This window comes from Protopterus annectens, chromosome 2.part0 (genome assembly GCF_019279795.1).
Source record: "Protopterus annectens isolate FY-2018-M chromosome 2.part0, PAN1.0, whole genome shotgun sequence".
Lineage (NCBI taxonomy): Eukaryota > Metazoa > Chordata > Ceratodontiformes > Protopteridae > Protopterus > Protopterus annectens.
Window position 1 is genome coordinate 1,813,689,339 of NC_056728.1, and position 21,173 is coordinate 1,813,710,511.

At 40.4% G+C, this 21,173-nt stretch overlaps 1 protein-coding gene across 2 annotated transcripts in view; it reads right to left on the bottom strand.

Moving 5' to 3' along the window:
- The window catches only part of LOC122793640 (anoctamin-7-like), a 2,355,351-nt gene that overhangs the window by 474,899 nt on the left and 1,859,279 nt on the right, over positions 1–21,173 (bottom strand). For both annotated transcript variants that reach the window (XM_044061850.1, XM_044061849.1), the window contains exon 13: positions 4,408–4,506. In XM_044061850.1, the coding sequence (XP_043917785.1) occupies positions 4,408–4,506 (99 nt within the window). The remainder of the gene's footprint in view (positions 1–4,407; positions 4,507–21,173) is intronic.

Consider the following 21,173-nt stretch of genomic DNA (forward strand, 5'->3'; position numbering starts at 1 on the left):
ATTTATAAACTCAAATGCTATGGAACAACTTGTTACCACTCCCACAAAAGGGGAAAACATACTGGACCTGATCATCACCAACATGGGGACTCTATGCTCTAGACCAGAAGTGTATCCCTCACTGGTAAGATCAGACCATAAACTAATCTCACTGGATATTCACATCCCGACCCAACCCCCTGCCCAGAAAACCACAGTGAAAAACTTCTCTAAAGCAAATTTCACACTCCTCAAAACCGAGGTGGAATCCTTCAAAGCCCCCGGGATTGTGGAAAATACGGCCCAGACCGCAGAATCCTTTATAAATGCATTCTATGAACACCTTCAGGAATGCATGGATCATGCAATCCCAAATGAAATCAAGACCCAATCCTCCAAAGGCAGACGTCCTGTCTGGTGGACCCCAGCCATAAACAAACTATACAATAGAAGGAGGAAGCTACTACATGATAGAGCAAAATCCCAAAAAGGGAAGGCATCTCTGATCAGTATTAGCAAAAATCTACGGGCACTCATAAAATCATCTAAGGCCAGCTTCGAGAGAAAAATTGCACAGGACACTAAGGATAATCACAAGGCTTTCTTTAGTTATGTTAGGAACCTGAGTGGGAATTCCCAGATATGCTCAGAATTAGTCCAAAATGACAAAAAATACACCGAACCCACAGACATTGCCAACATCCTAGCTGACAGGTTCAGCACAAACTTCTCCCCCCCCACCAAAAGGGCAAATATCTATCCCAGCAGAGTGCTGCCCCCCTGACATCTCAGATGCTCAGGTAAGAGCCGCCCTCTCCAAAGCAAAAAACACAGCATCAATGGGACCAGACAGTGTCCCGGGCTGCGTCCTACATGAACTCCAAGAAGAGCTAAACCCAAACATAAAACTACTGTTCAATCTCAGCCTTACTACAGGATATGTACCCAAAGAGTGGTGTACAGCAACAGTGGTCCATCTCCACAAAGGTGGTGCCTCAACGGATCCTGGAAACTATCGCCCCATAAGCCTGACTAGCTTAGTCTGCAAAGCTATGGAAAGGATCATCATGGACCTCATAAATAAAGTATTGGGGACCTACAGACACTGGATCCTACCCTGTTCGGCTTTGTTAAGGGCAGATCCTGCCTCTTAAACCTGGTTGATTTCTTTGAAACAGTCACCAAGGCCATTAACGAGGGGAAGGTGGTCCACACAGCCTACCTGGACCTCGCAAAAGCCTTCGATACAATACCCCACTCGGGCATTATAGATAAGCTCACCAGCTTAAATATAAACCCCTATGTCACTAGATGGGTTGCAAACTGGCTCAAGGACAGAACCCACATGGTTAGAATTGCTGGAGCTATGTCAGACTCCAAACCAGTTACAAGTGGTATCCCACAAGGCTCAGTCCTGGGACCTCTCTTGTTCGGTATATATTTTTCGAAGGTACAGGGCAACACGGAAGGACTGTGGCTGACCACGTTCGTAGATGACTGCAAACTGGGCACCATAATCGACTCTCCAGCCGACACAAGCATCCTCCAAAAGGGCCTCATAGAAACAGACAACTGGTGCCAGAGCCATAGCCTCAAGCTAAACGCCAAAAAGTGTATAGTCATCCCCTTTGGCAAAAATAAAGTGCCCACAAATTACCACATAGGTGGTAATCCATTAAGTACAGAAGAAGTAATTAGGGACCTGGGGACCCAAGTTGATAGCAATCTCTCATTTGACAACCACATGGCCAAAGTGGTTAGAAAAACATTTTATATAGCCCACCTAATCATGAAGAGATTCACATCTAGATCAGGGGAGGTCATTGTGCCTCTTTACTCATCCCTCATCGGGCCCATAATTGAGTACAATACCCCTTTTGGGATGTACCTTACCAGACACCTGGAGCAACTGGAAAGACCCCAAAAGTACCTCACCAAGAGGATCAAAGGGCTCAAAAAGATGCCATATGCTGCCCGGTTAAAGAAACTCCAGCTCTACTCAGTGGCATACCACTTGCTCAGAGGTGATCTGTGCCTGACGTATAAAGCCATGTCCAACCCGGAATTAATGGACACATGCTGCACCTCAGAAAATCCAAATCCCACCGAGCTACGCGCTCGAGACACTTGAACCTCAGCACTGAAATAAATAGGACATGCTGGAGGGACAGATTCATAACCAAGAGGCTCCCTTCACTCTGGAATAAAATCCCAGTCCAGGTTAGGCAGAGTCCCTCACTGACTCTCTTGAAGAGGAATCTTGATGAGTGGATGGGAGATCGTAGGTTTACCCCGGGTATCACTTCTGTGTCACTGTTAGACAGAAGCACAGTATACTAACCTCGAAAAAGGGCATAGCAAAATAAATTTAAAATGGGTGGCGAAAGCCAAACACACTCTGGCTAGGCTTATAAATGCCCTAGGGCAGATAGACTAGTATGAACCTATGAACCTATGAATCTGTAGTGAGAGTTAACAGAAAAAAATGCATTGTTAGGTAACAAATAGAAGAAAAAGAAAAAAAAACTGGAATTATAGAACTGGTTGATTATTCATTGCATAATACAAGAGTTTTTGATGGACTGTTTAAGGTGATCGGTTTGTTTGGCAGGGGCAGGAGGGGTTCTTCAGGTAGTATGGTTTTAGTGCTGACTTAAAGGTTTTTATGCAGTCAGTTTGAATTATTGGGGGGGTAAGGTATTCCAAATCTTGGCAATGCTATGGGAGTACAGACTTTGTCCAGCTCTTTTGTTTGGTTTTGTTATGGCTAGTAGCTATTTGCTTGAGGATCTTAGTAGTCGTGTGGGAGTATATGTTTGTAGGATGGAGCTTAGTGCTGGGCAGTCATTGGGTCTAAAAATTAACTTATGAGCTAAGGTTAATTGGGTGTAGAAGAGATGGTGGGGAAACTCCAGCCAATTTATTTCTGCAATAGCTTGGCAATGATGTGAACGGTAAGGTTTTCCAGAGGTGTATTTGGCTATTTTATAATAGCAGGATTGTAGTTTATTAGTGAGGGTTGAGTTAAGATTTGTAAAAATGGCACTGTCATACAGAAGAGAGGGGATAAGTAAGGTGCTGGCAAGATTTGTTTTGGTGTGGTTGTCCAGGTAAAATTTGTGGAGGTAAAGTTTGCCTAGTTTGACGTGTGTTTTCTTTATTGCATTCAGTATATGAGGCTCAAAAGTGAGTTTATCTATGTAGACAACGTTACGGTAGCAAGCCACTTGTTACATTTGCATAAATTGTTTTCCTGTGGTAATTGAGGGGTATGGATCTTTTCCTTCACCTTTCTTTCCTTACTCTTCAACTTACAGTTGAGGGGGACACCAGACCACAAGATGGCATAAGGTAACAGAATATCTAGCTTTACCTTACTCTGGATAAAATTTAGATAATCTTTGATGAACTACACTACAGATCACAAATATGGTACATGGTACTAATAGAGGATGTTTTGTGTAAGATGCTAAATATAAAAAGTAGAGTGACTTGTATGAATCAGTTTCATGTTCTTATATGTATATCCTGTGATTGCAATGAATGTATTCCATATACATCAGCCACTATGTTATTTAAACTCCTGCTTCAAGTGTTTTTTTTTTCTTTGTGCTTTTTTATGCAATGTAACTAGTTTACTAATAGATTTTCTGTTTGATATACAATACTTCCCATGTGTGGTGCACTTGTTATTTCAGGATTGATTGTTGATATCATTTTATAATTATATATTTATACAATACTAATACATTAGCCTCACATCAGACAACCAGTGCTTGCATTTAATTATCAATAACTTGTCGATGTTAAAGACAGAAATTAATTATTTACAGCATAATCTGAGATTCAAAATTTATGTTGCACCACCCCACACACACAGAAAGACAGGCACACACACACATACACACAGAAGCGTGCACACACACATACACACACAAACACACACACACAGACTTTCATATACAGATTATCCAGACCTTCGTATGGACTTAACTGTCTTCTAGGGCTTATACACCTAGACTAAAGTTTGCTTTTGTGATCATGTCCTTTTGTTTGCTGAAATCTCAGCATCCATACAGCTTACATCTGGGTGCACATGTGGCAGTGCATCACCTTTCCAAGTCTCCCAGCATCTCTGTCATTATATGCCTACTACTAGTTATAGGGATGCAGAATACTAGTTAACTACACCTACTACTAGTTATAGGGATGCAGAATAGTATTTAACTACCCACAGTCATTATCATACCCTAGTGTCTCACATTATGAGTAACAGTTTTTCAGTTATTGCAGTAAGCTGTTCTTGTATACTTTACTGTTTCTGAATGCCACACTATAGGTAGTTGAATCTAATCATCAACAGACATTACAAACAACAACAGTGTACTATATTAATAAAGGGAACTGCTATGGAAATTTGCTCCTTACCTGTGCCATGAGGATGGTGTTACCCGTGTGGTACATCATCATGCTGACAATACCGCGGTACATGATCACAGACACCAGAAAAATCATCACCACAGACAGCTGCAAAAAGAAAACACACCACACTTCAGCATGGGAAGCTGCCATACACAGAAGCAAGTTTACTTAATTTCTACTCATATATTAATAATTAGCCTCAGATTTATTAATAAATCAAAATGTGATCCTACATGCCATTGCAGTCTGATACTGGTTGATTTAATGTTCAGATGCAGCTAAATGTTTCATTTTCTTTAAATTTCTGTTTTTCTTGGTAGGGCATAGGAGTAGGTGGGGATCAGGCAGGATTCAAATTGTTTCTTCAATACCTACTGACAGAACTGAGGCTACAAAAATACACCAAAAACTAAAGACAAAATTGGCTCCATGGTGCAGTTAGATGAAGCATTTATTGCAGCCCCAGTGACTGTGGTTCCTCCAGCAACCATTGGAGCTAGAGGGGTAGAACCAGGAGGTATCGGAATGAGTGGTCGATGCCAGCCTATCCACTCTGATGGAAGGACATTTGTCAATACTGAAGAAAGGGACACTGGCTAACTGATCAATATGCTTCACAGGGACTCAGGAAGATTCTATTCCTGCCTATCAACAATCACACAGTGTAGAAATTAAGTATGTCTGGCGCATCAATAGCAGACATTTCAATGCATCCTCTGCCCAATGGAGAGTAAGTGGAGAAAGGAAATCAGAAAATCTGAGGCACAGTAAATGATGGCCTATAACTACTTCACTCCCACTCTCCACTGCCACCAACAATGAAATCGGTTCCAAAAGGCAAGTCACCTCCAGGAAAGACAACATCTCCATCGTGAGGTGACATAGGGTGCTAGGCCAGAAATCATAAGAAAATAAACTACTCAACAGGACATGAGAGAGAGAGATTTTATGCTCAGTGCTGACAATGTCTAGAAACTGAGGTCAGAAATGTTTCAATAAATCTGTTAAGAAAGAGGAAAGCAGTTACAAATACTATTGCATTGTACTGTATTTTGTATATCAGAAATAAGATTTAACACAATAAAAGTGGTAAAAAGCACTTGTGTCCCACAACCATGAACTAAAGTAGAAAACAACAGCCCTCCATTATGTAAAACTAAAGTTTTTTTATTTATTATTAAGTATTTATTTTATTAGTTTTTATTTTAAATAAAACAAAAAGGGAAGCATCAGCATCAATCCACACTGTATGCATTTATATACAAAAGAAATGTTATATCTGAGTTCACAGAAAATAATATGTGAAGTGGTTACTCAATGAAGTGCCAGAGTGCTAATCAGAGATATTCTAGGTAGGGGATACCACCTGCATACCAAGCAAAGGACCACATAAGACAACAGAGGCAAAGAAATAATGCAGTAGATTATCTAGGGAGGAGTGAAGGGGGCATCTGCCCCAAGTGCAAGGTGTTAACAGGCATGATAGGGAAACACCAATCAATTATTAGTGTTGTACCAGTATTCACTTCTGTACTAGAATTTCTGAATGTCATTTCTATACTGGTGTTCAGAAATCCCATCGCTATACTGGCATTTCTGAATGCCAGTATAGAAATTAATTTTGATACTGCTTTTCTGTGTTATTGAAGCATTTCAGCTCTTTGTGTGTCATATAATGACATTTCTAATCTTTTGAAAAATACAAAGTTTAGGTCTGTAATGCAAGACAAGCAAACTAACTAAAAACAAATAATGTTGAAACCATCAAATGAAAGAACTGTGAGAGTATTTGCTCAAGGAAAGGCTTACCCTGTAACTTAAAGAATCAGGACAATCACATAAATTCCCATTTAATAATCCTGCTTGGATAAATTCACAAACAAATGGCACCCACCAGTCAGTATGATCAGAAAAGGTGACAAGGGCAGACCTATCCATGCATTACGTAATTTGGAGGTTACTCTGCTACATAGACTAAGCACTGTCCCACAAAGAAACCAGTCAAATGATAGAGCAGAGATCCGCAATTTTTTTTCCATGCTTATCCTTTTATTTAGCTTTGATCACGCATGGGAAAAATGCCAGTGGGAAAAGTTAGGATGTGTAACAGGAGAATGAGAAGTATTGTCTGCACTGATGAGACTTAGAAAGACAATGAGCAATACAGTGAGCATCAAATTTAGCATTAGTTCACAAAAAATCCACACAGAGTTTCTTCTTCATTTATGACAGGAAATTTATCTTCTCAATGTCTGGCAAACTGTGAGACTTTCACATTTTTTGAAAATTATATACCTGTGTTTTTCCGCTGCCTAATTGCTGTCATGATACATCATATATGACCGACATGTTTCTGCATGCATAAATATCACTCTTTCAGGCCTGCATTCCCCCGCCTAAACATTAGATAATTCCTTACAGCAAAATTCATGAAAAGGTATTAAAATAATAAAAGAAAAGCATACATAGTTAAAACAGACTGTCATACATAGAAGTTTCACCAGCACATTCTGTTGTCTAAGTTTTGTCATCCCCTCATCTGGTCTGCTTCTATCCCTGTTTCACTTTGATTCTTGGATCTTAATTAATTCTGTTACAACACTATCTGTCAATTATGCTGTCAATTATTTTGTCTGTCTTTCACTGAATGCTCTCTGCTTCCATTGCTGTAACAATGTGAGAAGTGTTGTATTTCCACAGGTATGTAATGTATTTCTGACTTGCTGCTAGGTGAAATCTCTGTATATAGGTCTCAGGATCTATTCATTTCAAGTGGTATAAAAACCCAGCAGAAGGCTAATCTCATTATGGGATGAAAACAAATTCTACAGACAGCCTGATTACATCTATTTCACCATCCAATAGTGGTGTAACTACTTTTGGGATCAGAAGATACAATCCTAATCTTCAGATCTGCTTTCTCCAATACAAGATTGACACTGTTGGATATATTCTAGCTAACCTTGCTGATGTCAAGAAGTCTCAACATGGACGTTTCTGTGTGGAAGTCATGTCTTACACTGGAACCACGAACTGGGCCTTTAAATGCCAGTATCATCAACATATACCTACAGGTTTAGAATGCCTTGCAATGCTCATGTTGTAGTTTCCAAGTACAGGTTTGTCTCTAACATGGCTTTTTCTGGCCACCAAGTATACTCAAAGACAAGGGTACCGCAATTCCTAAAATATTATGCACCAGAGGCAATAATAATACTTTCTAGTGATCTGTATATATCTAATAACCATAAGATATATATAAAATAATAATACATGATAGCCAGGTATTTGGGAATTACCATTCCAGGTGAATATAAAATCCTTCCTTATATACTGGGAAGGTATGCAGCTAGCTGAGAGGTCTGTTTTGTCTGTATTCAAAAATAACTGAAATCTCTCCAAAATCCCTAAAGACCTTTTATAGACACATAAGGACTCATCAACACCACACTGAAGACACTGCTCTGTGTTATCTAGTCACCAAAAGCAGCATCAGATGTAGAATGAACTTTAGATCTTAACTATGGGGGATATACACTGAGGCTAAAATGATCCATTTTCCATTAAAATATCCTTTTGTTGTTGCCACATGACCTGCATTATCCTAGAAGGTATCCATCACTTCTATGTACCCTATAAGGATAGCCAGGATTACCACCCCCCTCTCCTCTTAACTGAAGAGTGTGATGAGGTGGTCCCAGTGTTAATGACCAACCTACAGAGCTGTATATGTCTTAAAAGGGTAAAATGCATTTCATGGAACAGGATTCTCTATCACATTTATAAAGTAAGTAAGTAAGTAAGAAACATACTTCTCTTCACTGGGTTTTTGTACCAAATTATGTTAATGAACATATCATTATTTTTATTTTTATTTTAAACAAATTATATAATCACTTAAAATGCAACATATAATCACTTATAGCATTATGCTGATTAAGTGGCAAAGAGAAGAAAGGTGGCACAAAATTACTTCTAATGATAACATGCAATCACCTCGTGCCAACAATAATTGCAGGCATGGTCCATTATTACATATAGCTTTGACTCTGCCAGGGATGCATTTTGTTTTACTTTCTGTTTGTGATATGTAGGGACAAGATACTGAAATTTGAACAGTATTAATTTTAGGATATAATAGTTGTATCTTTGTCATTTGCAGATGATGCTGTCCTTCAACAGCAAGTAACTGCAGTCTGTTGAAAGCACTAGTGAGATTCACCACTGAGTATAAAAAGGCTAAAATTCAAATCAGCACTTTTAAATCAGATGTCATTATTTTCTCCAAGAAAGGAGTGGATTGTTATCTACAAGTGAGAGAGGAGCACAACCCCCAAGTGGAGGGATAGTTCATTAATAAGCATGGAGGGGATCTGGAGCTTGACCAGTGGCTAGGAGCAGTGGTGGAAATAATGTCAGTGTTGTACCAGAATGTAGTGGTAAAATTAAATCTGGATCGTAGGATGTAGCTTGATTTACTGGTCAGTATATAATCTCATCTTTGCTTGTGGTAATACTTTGGGTAGTGTGTGAATAAATGAGATCACAGAGACAAGTACCGGTGATGAGGCTCCTTAATACTTTGGGCAGTGTGTGAATAAATGAGATCACAGAGACAAGTACCGGTGATGAGGCTCCTTAATACTTTGGGTAGTGTGTGAATAAATGAGATCACAGAGACAAGTACCGGTGATGAGGCTCCTTAATACTTTGGGCAGTGTGTGAATAAATGAGATCACAGAGACAAGTACCGTGATGAGGCTCCTTAATACTTTGGGCAGTGTGTGAATAAATGGGATCACAGAGACAAGTACCGGTGATGAGGCTCCTTAATACTTTGGGCAGTGTGTGAATAAATGAGATCACAGAGACAAGTACCGGTGATGAGGCTCCTTAATACTTTGGGCAGTGTGTGAATAAATGAGATCACAGAGACAAGTACCGGTGATGAGGCTCCTTAATACTTTGGGCAGTGTGTGAATAAATGAGATCACAGAGACAAGTACCGGTGATGAGGCTCCTTAATACTTTGGGCAGTGTGTGAATAAATGAGATCACAGAGACAAGTACCAGTGATGAGGCTCCTTAATACTTTGGGTAGTGTGTGAATAAATGAGATCACAGAGACAAGTACCGGTGATGAGGCTCCTTAATACTTTGAGTAGTGTGTGAATAAATGAGATCACAGAGACAAGTACCGGTGATGAGGCTCCTTAATACTTTGGGCAGTGTGTGAATAAATGAGATCACAGAGACAAGTACCGTGATGAGGCTCCTTAATACTTTGGGTAGTGTGTGAATAAATGGGATCACAGAGACAAGTACCGTGATGAGGCTCCTTAATACTTTGGGTAGTGTGTGAATAAATGAGATCACAGAGACAAGTACCGGTGATGAGGCTCCTTAATACTTTGGGCAGTGTGTGAATAAATGAGATCACAGAGACAAGTACCGGTGATGAGGCTCCTTAATACTTTGGGTAGTGTGTGAATAAATGGGATCACAGAGACAAGTACCGGTGATGAGGCTCCTTAATACTTTGGGTAGTGTGTGAATAAATGAGATCACAGAGACAAGTACCGGTGATGAGGCTCCTTAATACTTTGGGTAGTGTGTGAATAAATGAGATCACAGAGACAAGTACCGGTGATGAGGCTCCTTAATACTTTGGGCAGTGTGTGAATAAATGAGATCACAGAGACAAGTACCGGTGATGAGGCTCCTTAATACTTTGGGTAGTGTGTGAATAAATGAGATCACAGAGACAAGTACCGGTGATGAGGCTCCTTAATACTTTGGGCAGTGTGTGAATAAATGAGATCACAGAGACAAGTACCGGTGATGAGGCTCCTTAATACTTTGGGCAGTGTGTGAATAAATGAGATCACAGAGACAAGTACCGGTGATGAGGCTCCTTAATACTTTGGGCAGTGTGTGAATAAATGAGATCACAGAGACAAGTACCGGTGATGAGGCTCCTTAATACTTTGGGTAGTGTGTGAATAAATGAGATCACAGAGACAAGTACCGGTGATGAGGCTCCTTAATACTTTGGGTAGTGTGTGAATAAATGGGATCACAGAGACAAGTACCGTGATGAGGCTCCTTAATACTTTGGGTAGTGTGTGAATAAATGAGATCACAGAGACAAGTACCGTGATGAGGCTCCTTAATACTTTGGGCAGTGTGTGAATAAATGAGATCACAGAGACAAGTACCGTGATGAGGCTCCTTAATACTTTGGGCAGTGTGTGAATAAATGAGATCACAGAGACAAGTACGGTGATGAGGCTCCTTAATACTTTGGGCAGTGTGTGAATAAATGAGATCACAGAGACAAGTACCGGTGATGAGGCTCCTTAATACTTTGGGCAGTGTGTGAATAAATGAGATCACAGAGACAAGTACCGGTGATGAGGCTCCTTAATACTTTGGGTAGTGTGTGAATAAATGAGATCACAGAGACAAGTACCGGTGATGAGGCTCCTTAATACTTTGGGCAGTGTGTGAATAAATGGGATCACAGAGACAAGTACCGGTGATGAGGCTCCTTAATACTTTGGGTAGTGTGTGAATAAATGAGATCACAGAGACAAGTACCGGTGATGAGGCTCCTTAATACTTTGGGTAGTGTGTGAATAAATGAGATCACAGAGACAAGTACCGGTGATGAGGCTCCTTAATACTTTGGGCAGTGTGTGAATAAATGGGATCACAGAGACAAGTACCGGTGATGAGGCTCCTTAATACTTTGGGTAGTGTGTGAATAAATGGGATCACAGAGACAAGTACCGGTGATGAGGCTCCTTAATACTTTGGGTAGTGTGTGAATAAATGAGATCACAGAGACAAGTACCGTGATGAGGCTCCTTAATACTTTGGGTAGTGTGTGAATAAATGAGATCACAGAGACAAGTACCGGTGATGAGGCTCCTTAATACTTTGGGTAGTGTGTGAATAAATGAGATCACAGAGACAAGTACCGGTGATGAGGCTCCTTAATACTTTGGGTAGTGTGTGAATAAATGGGATCACAGAGACAAGTACCGGTGATGAGGCTCCTTAATACTTTGGGTAGTGTGTGAATAAATGGGATCACAGAGACAAGTACCGGTGATGAGGCTCCTTAATACTTTGGGCAGTGTGTGAATAAATGAGATCACAGAGACAAGTACCGGTGATGAGGCTCCTTAATACTTTGGGCAGTGTGTGAATAAATGAGATCACAGAGACAAGTACCGGTGATGAGGCTCCTTAATACTTTGGGCAGTGTGTGAATAAATGAGATCACAGAGACAAGTACCGGTGATGAGGCTCCTTAATACTTTGGGCAGTGTGTGAATAAATGAGATCACAGAGACAAGTACCGGTGATGAGGCTCCTTAATACTTTGGGTAGTGTGTGAATAAATGGGATCACAGAGACAAGTACCGGTGATGAGGCTCCTTAATACTTTGGGCAGTGTGTGAATAAATGAGATCACAGAGACAAGTACCGGTGATGAGGCTCCTTATCACGGGTGGATGAGCTTGTTCTCCACAATAGTGTGAAGAACGTAGCAGGCTGGGGAGATGTCAGAGAAGGCATGTTGCTCTTCTGACTTTGGAGAAGTCATTTAAGGTGGTGTATGGGCCTTTATAGAGATGATTCCAAGGTACCTCTAATGAGATGTGTACCAGGTATGGCTTAAACTGGAGAGGCCCTGGGGAAAACTGAGAACACTTTAGATACATTTTATGTCTCGGCTTGGCTGAAAACACCTACAAATCCAGCAGTGTAGGTGAGGGGCTACTGCTACAGATAAGGAAATCTGCTGCACTCTGCTCAGCTTGAAAATAACACAAACTTCTCCAGGGCAAGTGTAGAGGTGATGGCTACCTGGATGGATATGTGCATTCATGGGCTGTAAGATGAGCATGTTAGTAATCTGAACCAAAAGTAGTAAAAACTGTCAGATGTGTTAGATATGCTTAATATGGAGAAAGCAAATGTGGATTTGTTCATAGTTTACATTAGTTTGGTATCCCTGCATTCATTACAGCTATTGCTGCATTTAACTCAGGAATATAACAAATGCCAGACTTGAGTAAATCCCAATTACACAAGCACCAAACTTGTGGTTATTGCTATTACAAACTGTGATATATCTGTTTTTAAATTGTCCCATTGTGCAAACAGAACTAATTGTGGTGACAGCAGCTTTTCTTCTCACATAAATCTAGCAGTGCACAGCACTGCATATGCATTTATGTCTGTTCATCTATGCAACTTCAGCATATACCACTGATGGAGTAGCTTTTAATGGAAGTTTCTTGAATGTGGACATTTGTATATAACATCTGCCTCTTCCTGGGTTTGTCTGGTGTGTTTGAATGAGGGAGGGGACGTTTGGTTTTAACTTCTGGCAAATTTTACACCAAACAAACATTTTTGTTGCATTTTGACAATATACCATGTCCAAGTAAATGTGTTATGACAGCATCAGGGTCATATACATTGAGATTCATAGATGGCTATTGCACAACACAAATTAAAATGGGTAGTGGTCAGGCGTGGCATGTGGGCAATTCAGTAACACAGACAGCACAACTACACTTTAGAAGAAATAGCATACTGTGCAGTCCATGCTAGTGAGTATATAAAAGATGTAAATGGAGAACCTCATGTAAATGAGCTACACAGACTATGCAAATGAAGAAACAGAAATGGTGGACCAGTTTAGAAATGTATAAAATGGCAGTACTGAGTGTTTGTGCATACCTACTTTGAATGCCATGATGGTGTACATGATGCCAGCCATGCTAAGAATAGCAGCATCAGCACAGAGCAACAGCATCTATTGGTTTCTACCACTGGTGCCCACCCCAATGGAGGAGATACAGACAGCACCTGACCTGGTTCCTGCACCATTGGAGAAGATACAAATAGCACCTGACCTATTTCCTGCACCATTGGAGGAGATACAAACAGCACCTAACCTGGTTCCTCCTCTGACAGAGGAGATACAGACAACACCTGACCTTGTTCCTGCTCTGATAGAGGAGATACAGACAGCACCTGACCTGGTTCCTGCACAACTGGAGGAGATACAAACAACACCTGACCTGATTCCTGCTCTGACAGAGGAGATACAGACAGCATCTGACCTTGTTCCTGTTCTGATAGAGGAGATACGGACAGCACCTGACCTGGTTCCTGCACCATTGGAGGAGATACAAACAGCACCTGACCTGGTTCATGCTCTGACAGAGGAGATACAGGCAGCATCTGACCTTGTTCCTACTCTGCTAGAGGAGATACAGACAGCATCTGACCTTGTTCCTGCTGTGATAGAGGAGATACAGACAGCACCTGACCTTGTTCTTGCTCTGATAGAGGAGATACACACAGCACCTAACCTTGTTCCTACTCTGATAGAGGAGAACTCTGATAGAGGAGATTCAGACAGCACCTGACCTGGTTCCTGCACCATTGGAGGAGATATAAACAGCACCTGACCTGGTTCCTGCTCTGACAGAGGAGATACAGACAGCACCAGACCTTGTTCCTACTCTGATAGAGGAGATACAGACAACACCTGATCTTGTTCCTGCTCTGACAGAGGAGATACAGACAGCACCTGACCTGGTTCCTGCACCATTGGAGGAGATACAAATAGCACCTGACCTGGATCCTGCTCTGACAGAGGAGATACAGACAGCACCTGACCTTGTTCCTACTCTGATAGAGGAGATACAAATAGCACCTGACCTTGTTCCTGCTCTGATAGAGGAGATACAGACAGCACCTGACCTTGTTCCTGCTCTGACAGAGGAGATACAGAGAGCACCTGATCTGGTTATTGCTTTGTTAGAGGAGATACAGACAGCACCTGACCTGACTCCTGCTCTGATAGAGGAGATGCAGATAGCATCTGACCTGGTTGCTGCACCATTGGAGAAGATACAATCAGCATTTGACCTGGTTCCTCCACCATTGGAGGAGATACAAACAACAACTGATCTTGTTCCTGCTCTGATAGAGAAGATACAGACATCACCTGACCTTGTTCCTGTTCTGATAGAGGAGATGCAGACAGCACCTGATGTTGTTCCTGCTCTGACAGAGGAGATATGGACAGCACCTGACCTGTTCCTGTTCTGATAAAGGAGATACAGATAGCACCTGACCTTGTTCCTGCACCATTGGAGGAGATACAAACAGCACCTGACCTGGTTCATGCTCTGACAGAGGAGATACAGACAGCATCTGACCTTGTTCCTACTCTGCTAGAGGAGATACAGACAGCATCTGACCTTGTTCCTGCTGTGATAGAGGAGATACAGACAGCACCTGACCTTGTTCTTGCTCTGATAGAGGAGATACACACAGCACCTAACCTTGTTCCTACTCTGATAGAGGAGAACTCTGATAGAGGAGATTCAGACAGCACCTGACCTGGTTCCTGCACCATTGGAGGAGATATAAACAGCACCTGACCTGGTTCCTGCTCTGACAGAGGAGATACAGACAGCACCAGACCTTGTTCCTGCTCTGACAGAGGAGATACAGAGAGCACCTGATCTGGTTATTGCTTTGTTAGAGGAGATACAGACAGCACCTGACCTGACTCCTGCTCTGATAGAGGAGATGCAGATAGCATCTGACCTGGTTGCTGCACCATTGGAGAAGATACAATCAGCATTTGACCTGGTTCCTCCACCATTGGAGGAGATACAAACAACAACTGATCTTGTTCCTGCTCTGATAGAGAAGATACAGACATCACCTGACCTTGTTCCTGTTCTGATAGAGGAGATGCAGACAGCACCTGATGTTGTTCCTGCTCTGACAGAGGAGATATGGACAGCACCTGACCTGTTCCTGTTCTGATAAAGGAGATACAGATAGCACCTGACCTTGTTCCTGCTCTGATAGAGGAGATAGAGACAGCACCTGACCTTGTTCCTGCTCTGATAGAGGAGATACAGACAGCATCTGACCTGGTTCCTGCTCTGTTAGAGGAGATACAGACAGCACCTGACCTGGCTCCTGCTCTGATAGAGGAGATGCAGATAGCACCTGACCTGGTTGCTGCACCATTGGAGAAGATACAATCAGCATTTGACCTGGTTCCTCCACCATTGGAGGAGATACAGACAGCACCTGACCTTGTTCCTGCTCTGATAGAGGAGATACAGACAGCACCTGACCTTGTTCTTGCTCCGATAAAAGAGATACAGACAGCACCTGACCTTGTTCCTGTTCTGATGGAGAATATACAGACAGCACCTGACCTTGTTCCTTCTCTGACAGAGGAGATACAGACAGCACCTGACCTGGTCCTACACCACCGGAGGAGATACAAACAGCTTTTGGCCTGGTTCATCCAAGATTGGAGGAGATACAGACAACATCTGACCCCATCCCTGCACCTTTGGAGGAGATACACACTGCACCTAACTCAGTTCCTGCACCAATGGAGGAGGTGCAGATAGACTATAGACTGTTTATGACTGGACAGAGATACTGTAAGGAACCTACTCAGACTTTGTTGTCCACAAGCTAAATCAATGGGCATGTGTATATGCCTGTTCCTGTTATCAGAAATATATGTGTAACATTATATATCTTAAATATGGGGATCTTCAAGTTATCTACAGGGAACTTATTAGGGATACCACAGACCATTAGCCTTTGTGAATCCTAAAGCAGTTTCTTGGCATTATGCTACAACATGTGGAGAAACATATCTGCTTCATCTTGCCACCAGAGGAGAAAAGACACACCATGCATGCCTTTTATGACACTGCCCATATCTCTGAAGTCCATTACACTGCCTTTTATGACACTGCCCATGCCTCTGAGATCCATTGCACTGCCTTTTATGGCACTGCCCATACCTCTGAGGTCCACTGCACTGTAGATTACATACATGTTGCTGTCAAGGCTCTACTAGATCTAGAAGACCTGTAATACATTAACAGGAACAGCTTCCATCCCTAACCTGCCAGGTGGTCTTTAATGCACAAGACTTTATGTACAAAGTTTATGTGTGTGTGTGTGTGTGTGTGTGTGTGTGTGTGTGTATGAAACCTGATCAGTTCTCACGATTAACACATTTGGCACATGTCTGACATATACCAATGTTTCCTGGAAGTTTATGACGGGACTTCTTGCAGATTCATCTAGTTTGTAGGTGCACACATATACCAGACAGACAGGCCTATAAACATCCACAGAAAGCATGCGTGCAGGGAGTAAGCCACATATGATATGTTGTTTATTGTATATTATATAGCAATTCAGATATGCCCTAGAACCCTAGCTGATGACCCTATACACAACCCTTAGACCATGCAAGACATGGCTTGTAGTATAGTTAATGCAGAAATGTGAAAATATTGGACCAGGTATTCAGTCTATTGGTGGGACAAATATGACATCTGTACACCTGGCAAGGAGTATTTCAATGCAGTTCAGACATATACAGCAAGATACTGGTTGTGTGTGCCATACTTCCCAACATGATATTATGCAATCAAATGGAGAAGCGGGTGAACATCATGGAAGGACCTTCCATACAAGTCATAGCAGCACTATGGAGGGTCAGTGGAGGAATATGAAGTAGCACCACAGAAAGGTGGAGGCAGATGGAATGTATTGTTCACCTGGCAAAGTCGTGGAGTCTGAGCCACAGCTATGGGCCATCATACAGGCAGCATGGAACAAAATGATGCATGCAGTAGCATAGTCACCATAAGTCAGTTTTTATTTGTGCAACATAAACTTATATAAAATCAAAGTAAGTGCAATATTATTTACTATATCCATAGTCAGTATTATTTAACCCACTCAAGTGCAATATTAGACAAATTACTTAGGCTTTGTGCAATCTGTAGTGGTTTTGTAATACTTTAAATGGGGTAGTTAATTTAACTGAGGGAGGGTATTCCTTTCATATTTGAGTGTTGGTAAATGTCTCTGCTCTTTTCTTACACGTATTGTGAGTCGTATTGTATTTGTTAGTTATGTTTATTTCTTCACTTGTATGTGTTGTTTTACTTTCCTTTGTAATCTCAAGAACTGAACTGATGCACAAAATTTTGTTTAGGCTACACATGTGCACTTCTAAATTACAATAACGTTTACTTTGACTTTGACTTTGAGTTTGATATGCAGGTCAGTGAATGGATTAGCCATGCTGTGAATCAGATATCATCATGCCTACAAATGTTAAGGGGTGGGCAAAGTAAAGTCATGGACAATTACTTGAGTAAAAAGCAACAGTCAAAATATACACAGATGCTGGAAGATAAACACTTTATATCAAATAACAAAACACAGCAAAGCTTTCAGGTATAAACCCTTCTTCAGTGCATTCATTACAACAGTTAAAAACATAATGATTATATAGTGTGGGTCAACATCACATGACCTGCAGCCCAATAGTTACATGACGCACAGTTAAAAATACAACATATTTCATCTCAATTTAGTTTGCTGTAAAAACTTAAGAACAGGTTTCAATATTACAACATCATTTATTCCTGGTGGTTTGTCTGCCTGTAACCTAGTTATCCACTCATACTCCTTCAGCTCCAGTTTGTTATTTATATCACCTCCCTAGGTGTTACTTCAACTATATGTATAACACGAAATAAAAATCTATGTTCGGCTCCACATTCTTCTATATGCTTATATAAAGAATTAGTTCTTATTTTTCTATTAATTTCTGACTTGTGTTCAATTATTCTATTTTTTAATTTTCTTATAGTTTTACCTATATAGAACGATGAACACTCAGAGCAGGTAGCCATATATACCACTGAAGTGGTATTACAAGTAGCTTTAACATTAAAGTTATACACTTTTTTTGTGATGGGATGTTTGAATGAATGACTATTTTGATCTTGAATATCAGAACAACATGTACAGTTATAACATTTGCATGTTCCTGTCTTTATGCTACTAGGCGCACCTAAAGTGAAAAAATTTTTATAGCACAATTGCTGTTTCAGTGTTCTCATATTCCTAAAAGAAAAATAATATTTAACGTCTAATACTTTCCTTACATCCATACATGCCATCAATATAAGCCAATTCTTTTGTATCACTTGTTGTATTAAATATGTGTTGGAATTAAAGGAGGTAACAAATCTAACTTTCATATCATGCTGTCTCACTTCACCCATTGTAACACCTTCAGTGTATATAGGTTTAAGAGTAGTAGTCCTTTGGGCTATAGTTTTATGTTTACATTCCAGGACTAACCTGCTGTCATAACCACTTGAAAGCAGTTCCTGCGTTGTAGATTCAAGCTGACTATTAAACATAACTTCATCTGTATTTAGTCTGCTTACTCTGCCCAACTGTGATTTTATTATACTCTTAAATACATGGGGAGCATGCATACTGCCGGAATTTAGGTACCGTCCTGAATGTACTTCTTTCTGATATATACTGGTTTCAAAGGAATCATTGGTTTTGTGTAACATTATATCTAGAAACACTATTTTATCTCTGGAAAAATCCATCTTAAAAGTTAAAAAATTCGTACTTTCATTCAAATATGCTAAAAAAGAATACAACTGAGATTCAGACCCCTTCCAAAGTAAAAAACAATCATCTACAAATCTCTGGTAAAATGCTATATGTCCAGCAAAATTATTATCCTTGTTTAGTATAAATCTCTGTTCCCAAACGTACAGTAGTAAATTTGCGTAGGTATTCGCTGTGGAAGTACCCATAGCCACACCCGATGTTTGCAAATATAGTTGTTGATTAAATAAAAATATGTTGTTGGTTAAGATTAAATCCAGTAATGTACAAATAGTTTCTACCTTGCGTGATGTATAGGGGGTTTGCTCAGTTAGAAATTCTCTTATACAATTAATACCAAAGTCATTAGGTATTACTGTAAATAATGATGTGATATCCAACGTTACTAATAAAACATTATCAAATATTATCCCTTCATTTTTTAATGACTCTTGTCGTTGCTTTAACTTCAATAAAAAATCAATGGTATCCTTCAACACCGTACTGCAATTTTTCATAAAGGGATACAACTGTTGCTGCAGGTAAATAGATAATGGTTCAGTGATCCAGCCTCCACCTGAGACTATAGGTCTCATTGGCGGATCACTGATAGACTTGTGTATTTTCGACTCCATATAAGCTTGGTATAAGAGGACATGGTACTGTAAAGAAATTAAACAAATCTATGTCTATGTCTTCCTGTACTTGTAATTCATAGATAGCCATATTATTTCCACTAATACATCTTTTAACTTCACTCTGGTTAATAATTTTAAAGGCTTTACCATCACTTAATAAAGTTTCCATGGAATGTATGTACTTGCCCTTATCCATTATGACAGTAACATTGCCCTTATCGGCTGATTTAATTATAATGTCATTATTACAAACCAGTGTCTTCAGAGCTAAATGCTCTTCCATAGTCAAGTTAAAGTTTCTAGACCTTACTACACTGTTATACTTCTTGTTATTAGCATATATTGCCCTGATTTCTTGTTCACACAAATCGTGAAACGCCGTTAGCACAGGTACATTACTTGGTACAAATGTGCTCACGCTTACATGTTAGTTCAACATTATTTTACAACCAAATAACATTTTTAATGTTACTGTTCTAACGAACAGTTTGAGGTCTGTTAGAACATTAACAACATCATCAGATGCCGTTGGAATAAAGTTTAAGCCCTTGTGTAACAACGAGTAGTGTGCTTCACTCAACGTGAAGCTAGATAGATTCAAAGTACCTTGATTTATCGTCGGACATGTTTGCTGAGTCCTAAAGGGCTGTTACTCTTCCTTTTAGTTGGTGTAGGAGTACTGTTATATGTTGTTTTAGTTTGTATGGTGCTACGTTCCTGTACCATTTCTGCTTGGGCTAACTGGAATCGTTTTAATGTCGTTTGCTGTAGTTTTCCACGTTGTTGTAATCCTTTTTCCTTTCCTTCTGGAGGATATTTCTCACGTTTGGATGTATCTGCGTCAGCTCCCAGCACGTTGGTAGGTGTCATCGGTATCGAGGAGTCTGATTTGTCAGTCTGTTCAGCCACAACAGCCGCTTCATTTTGCATCGGGCTGTTGAAGTTTGTTCAAAAGTATCCAGGAGTCTAGAGCTCTGCTTTTCTTTTGTTTATAGTTAACTGCCACATTATTAGTGGCCTTCTCTGTAACCTTGGGCCAAGAGAAGATATGACCAGATGCAAAATCGTTGATGTCACGCAAAAGTTTTTTCTTTTTCGATTCCTCTAGTTTTTTATCAAAGGAATTTATTCTATTGAACAGCTGTTCGTAACTATTGGTGTTACTAGCAAAGGCTTGTGAATCACGTAGCTCTTTGTCTAAATCACAGATTTCTTTTTTTAGATTTGTTTCTATCTCCATAAAGAAATCATTCATTAGACCCATATAGTCCAGGCTTAGTTGCAGATTTAATTGTTGCCAGCGTTTCAGGAGGTTGGGATAGGTATTCCCATATGAAGATATCTTGAGTATTCTAAGGCCTCTGGGCACTATTCCCCTATCAAGATAAACACAAAAACTGAAACGCTGCCATTGCAGTCATTTGAATGAAGTAAGTTTCTTGTCAAGAAGCTGTAGTTTTCTTGTGAACTCAACAGAATATGCAGTGCTGTTGGATATATTACCTCCCTGATTAGGATGGTCTGTAGGAACAAAGTTCAACAGCGGATTTGTCTCCGATGTAATTAGAGTTTCCATTGAAAAATTCAAAGTTGCTGGTTCCATACTACCAACGA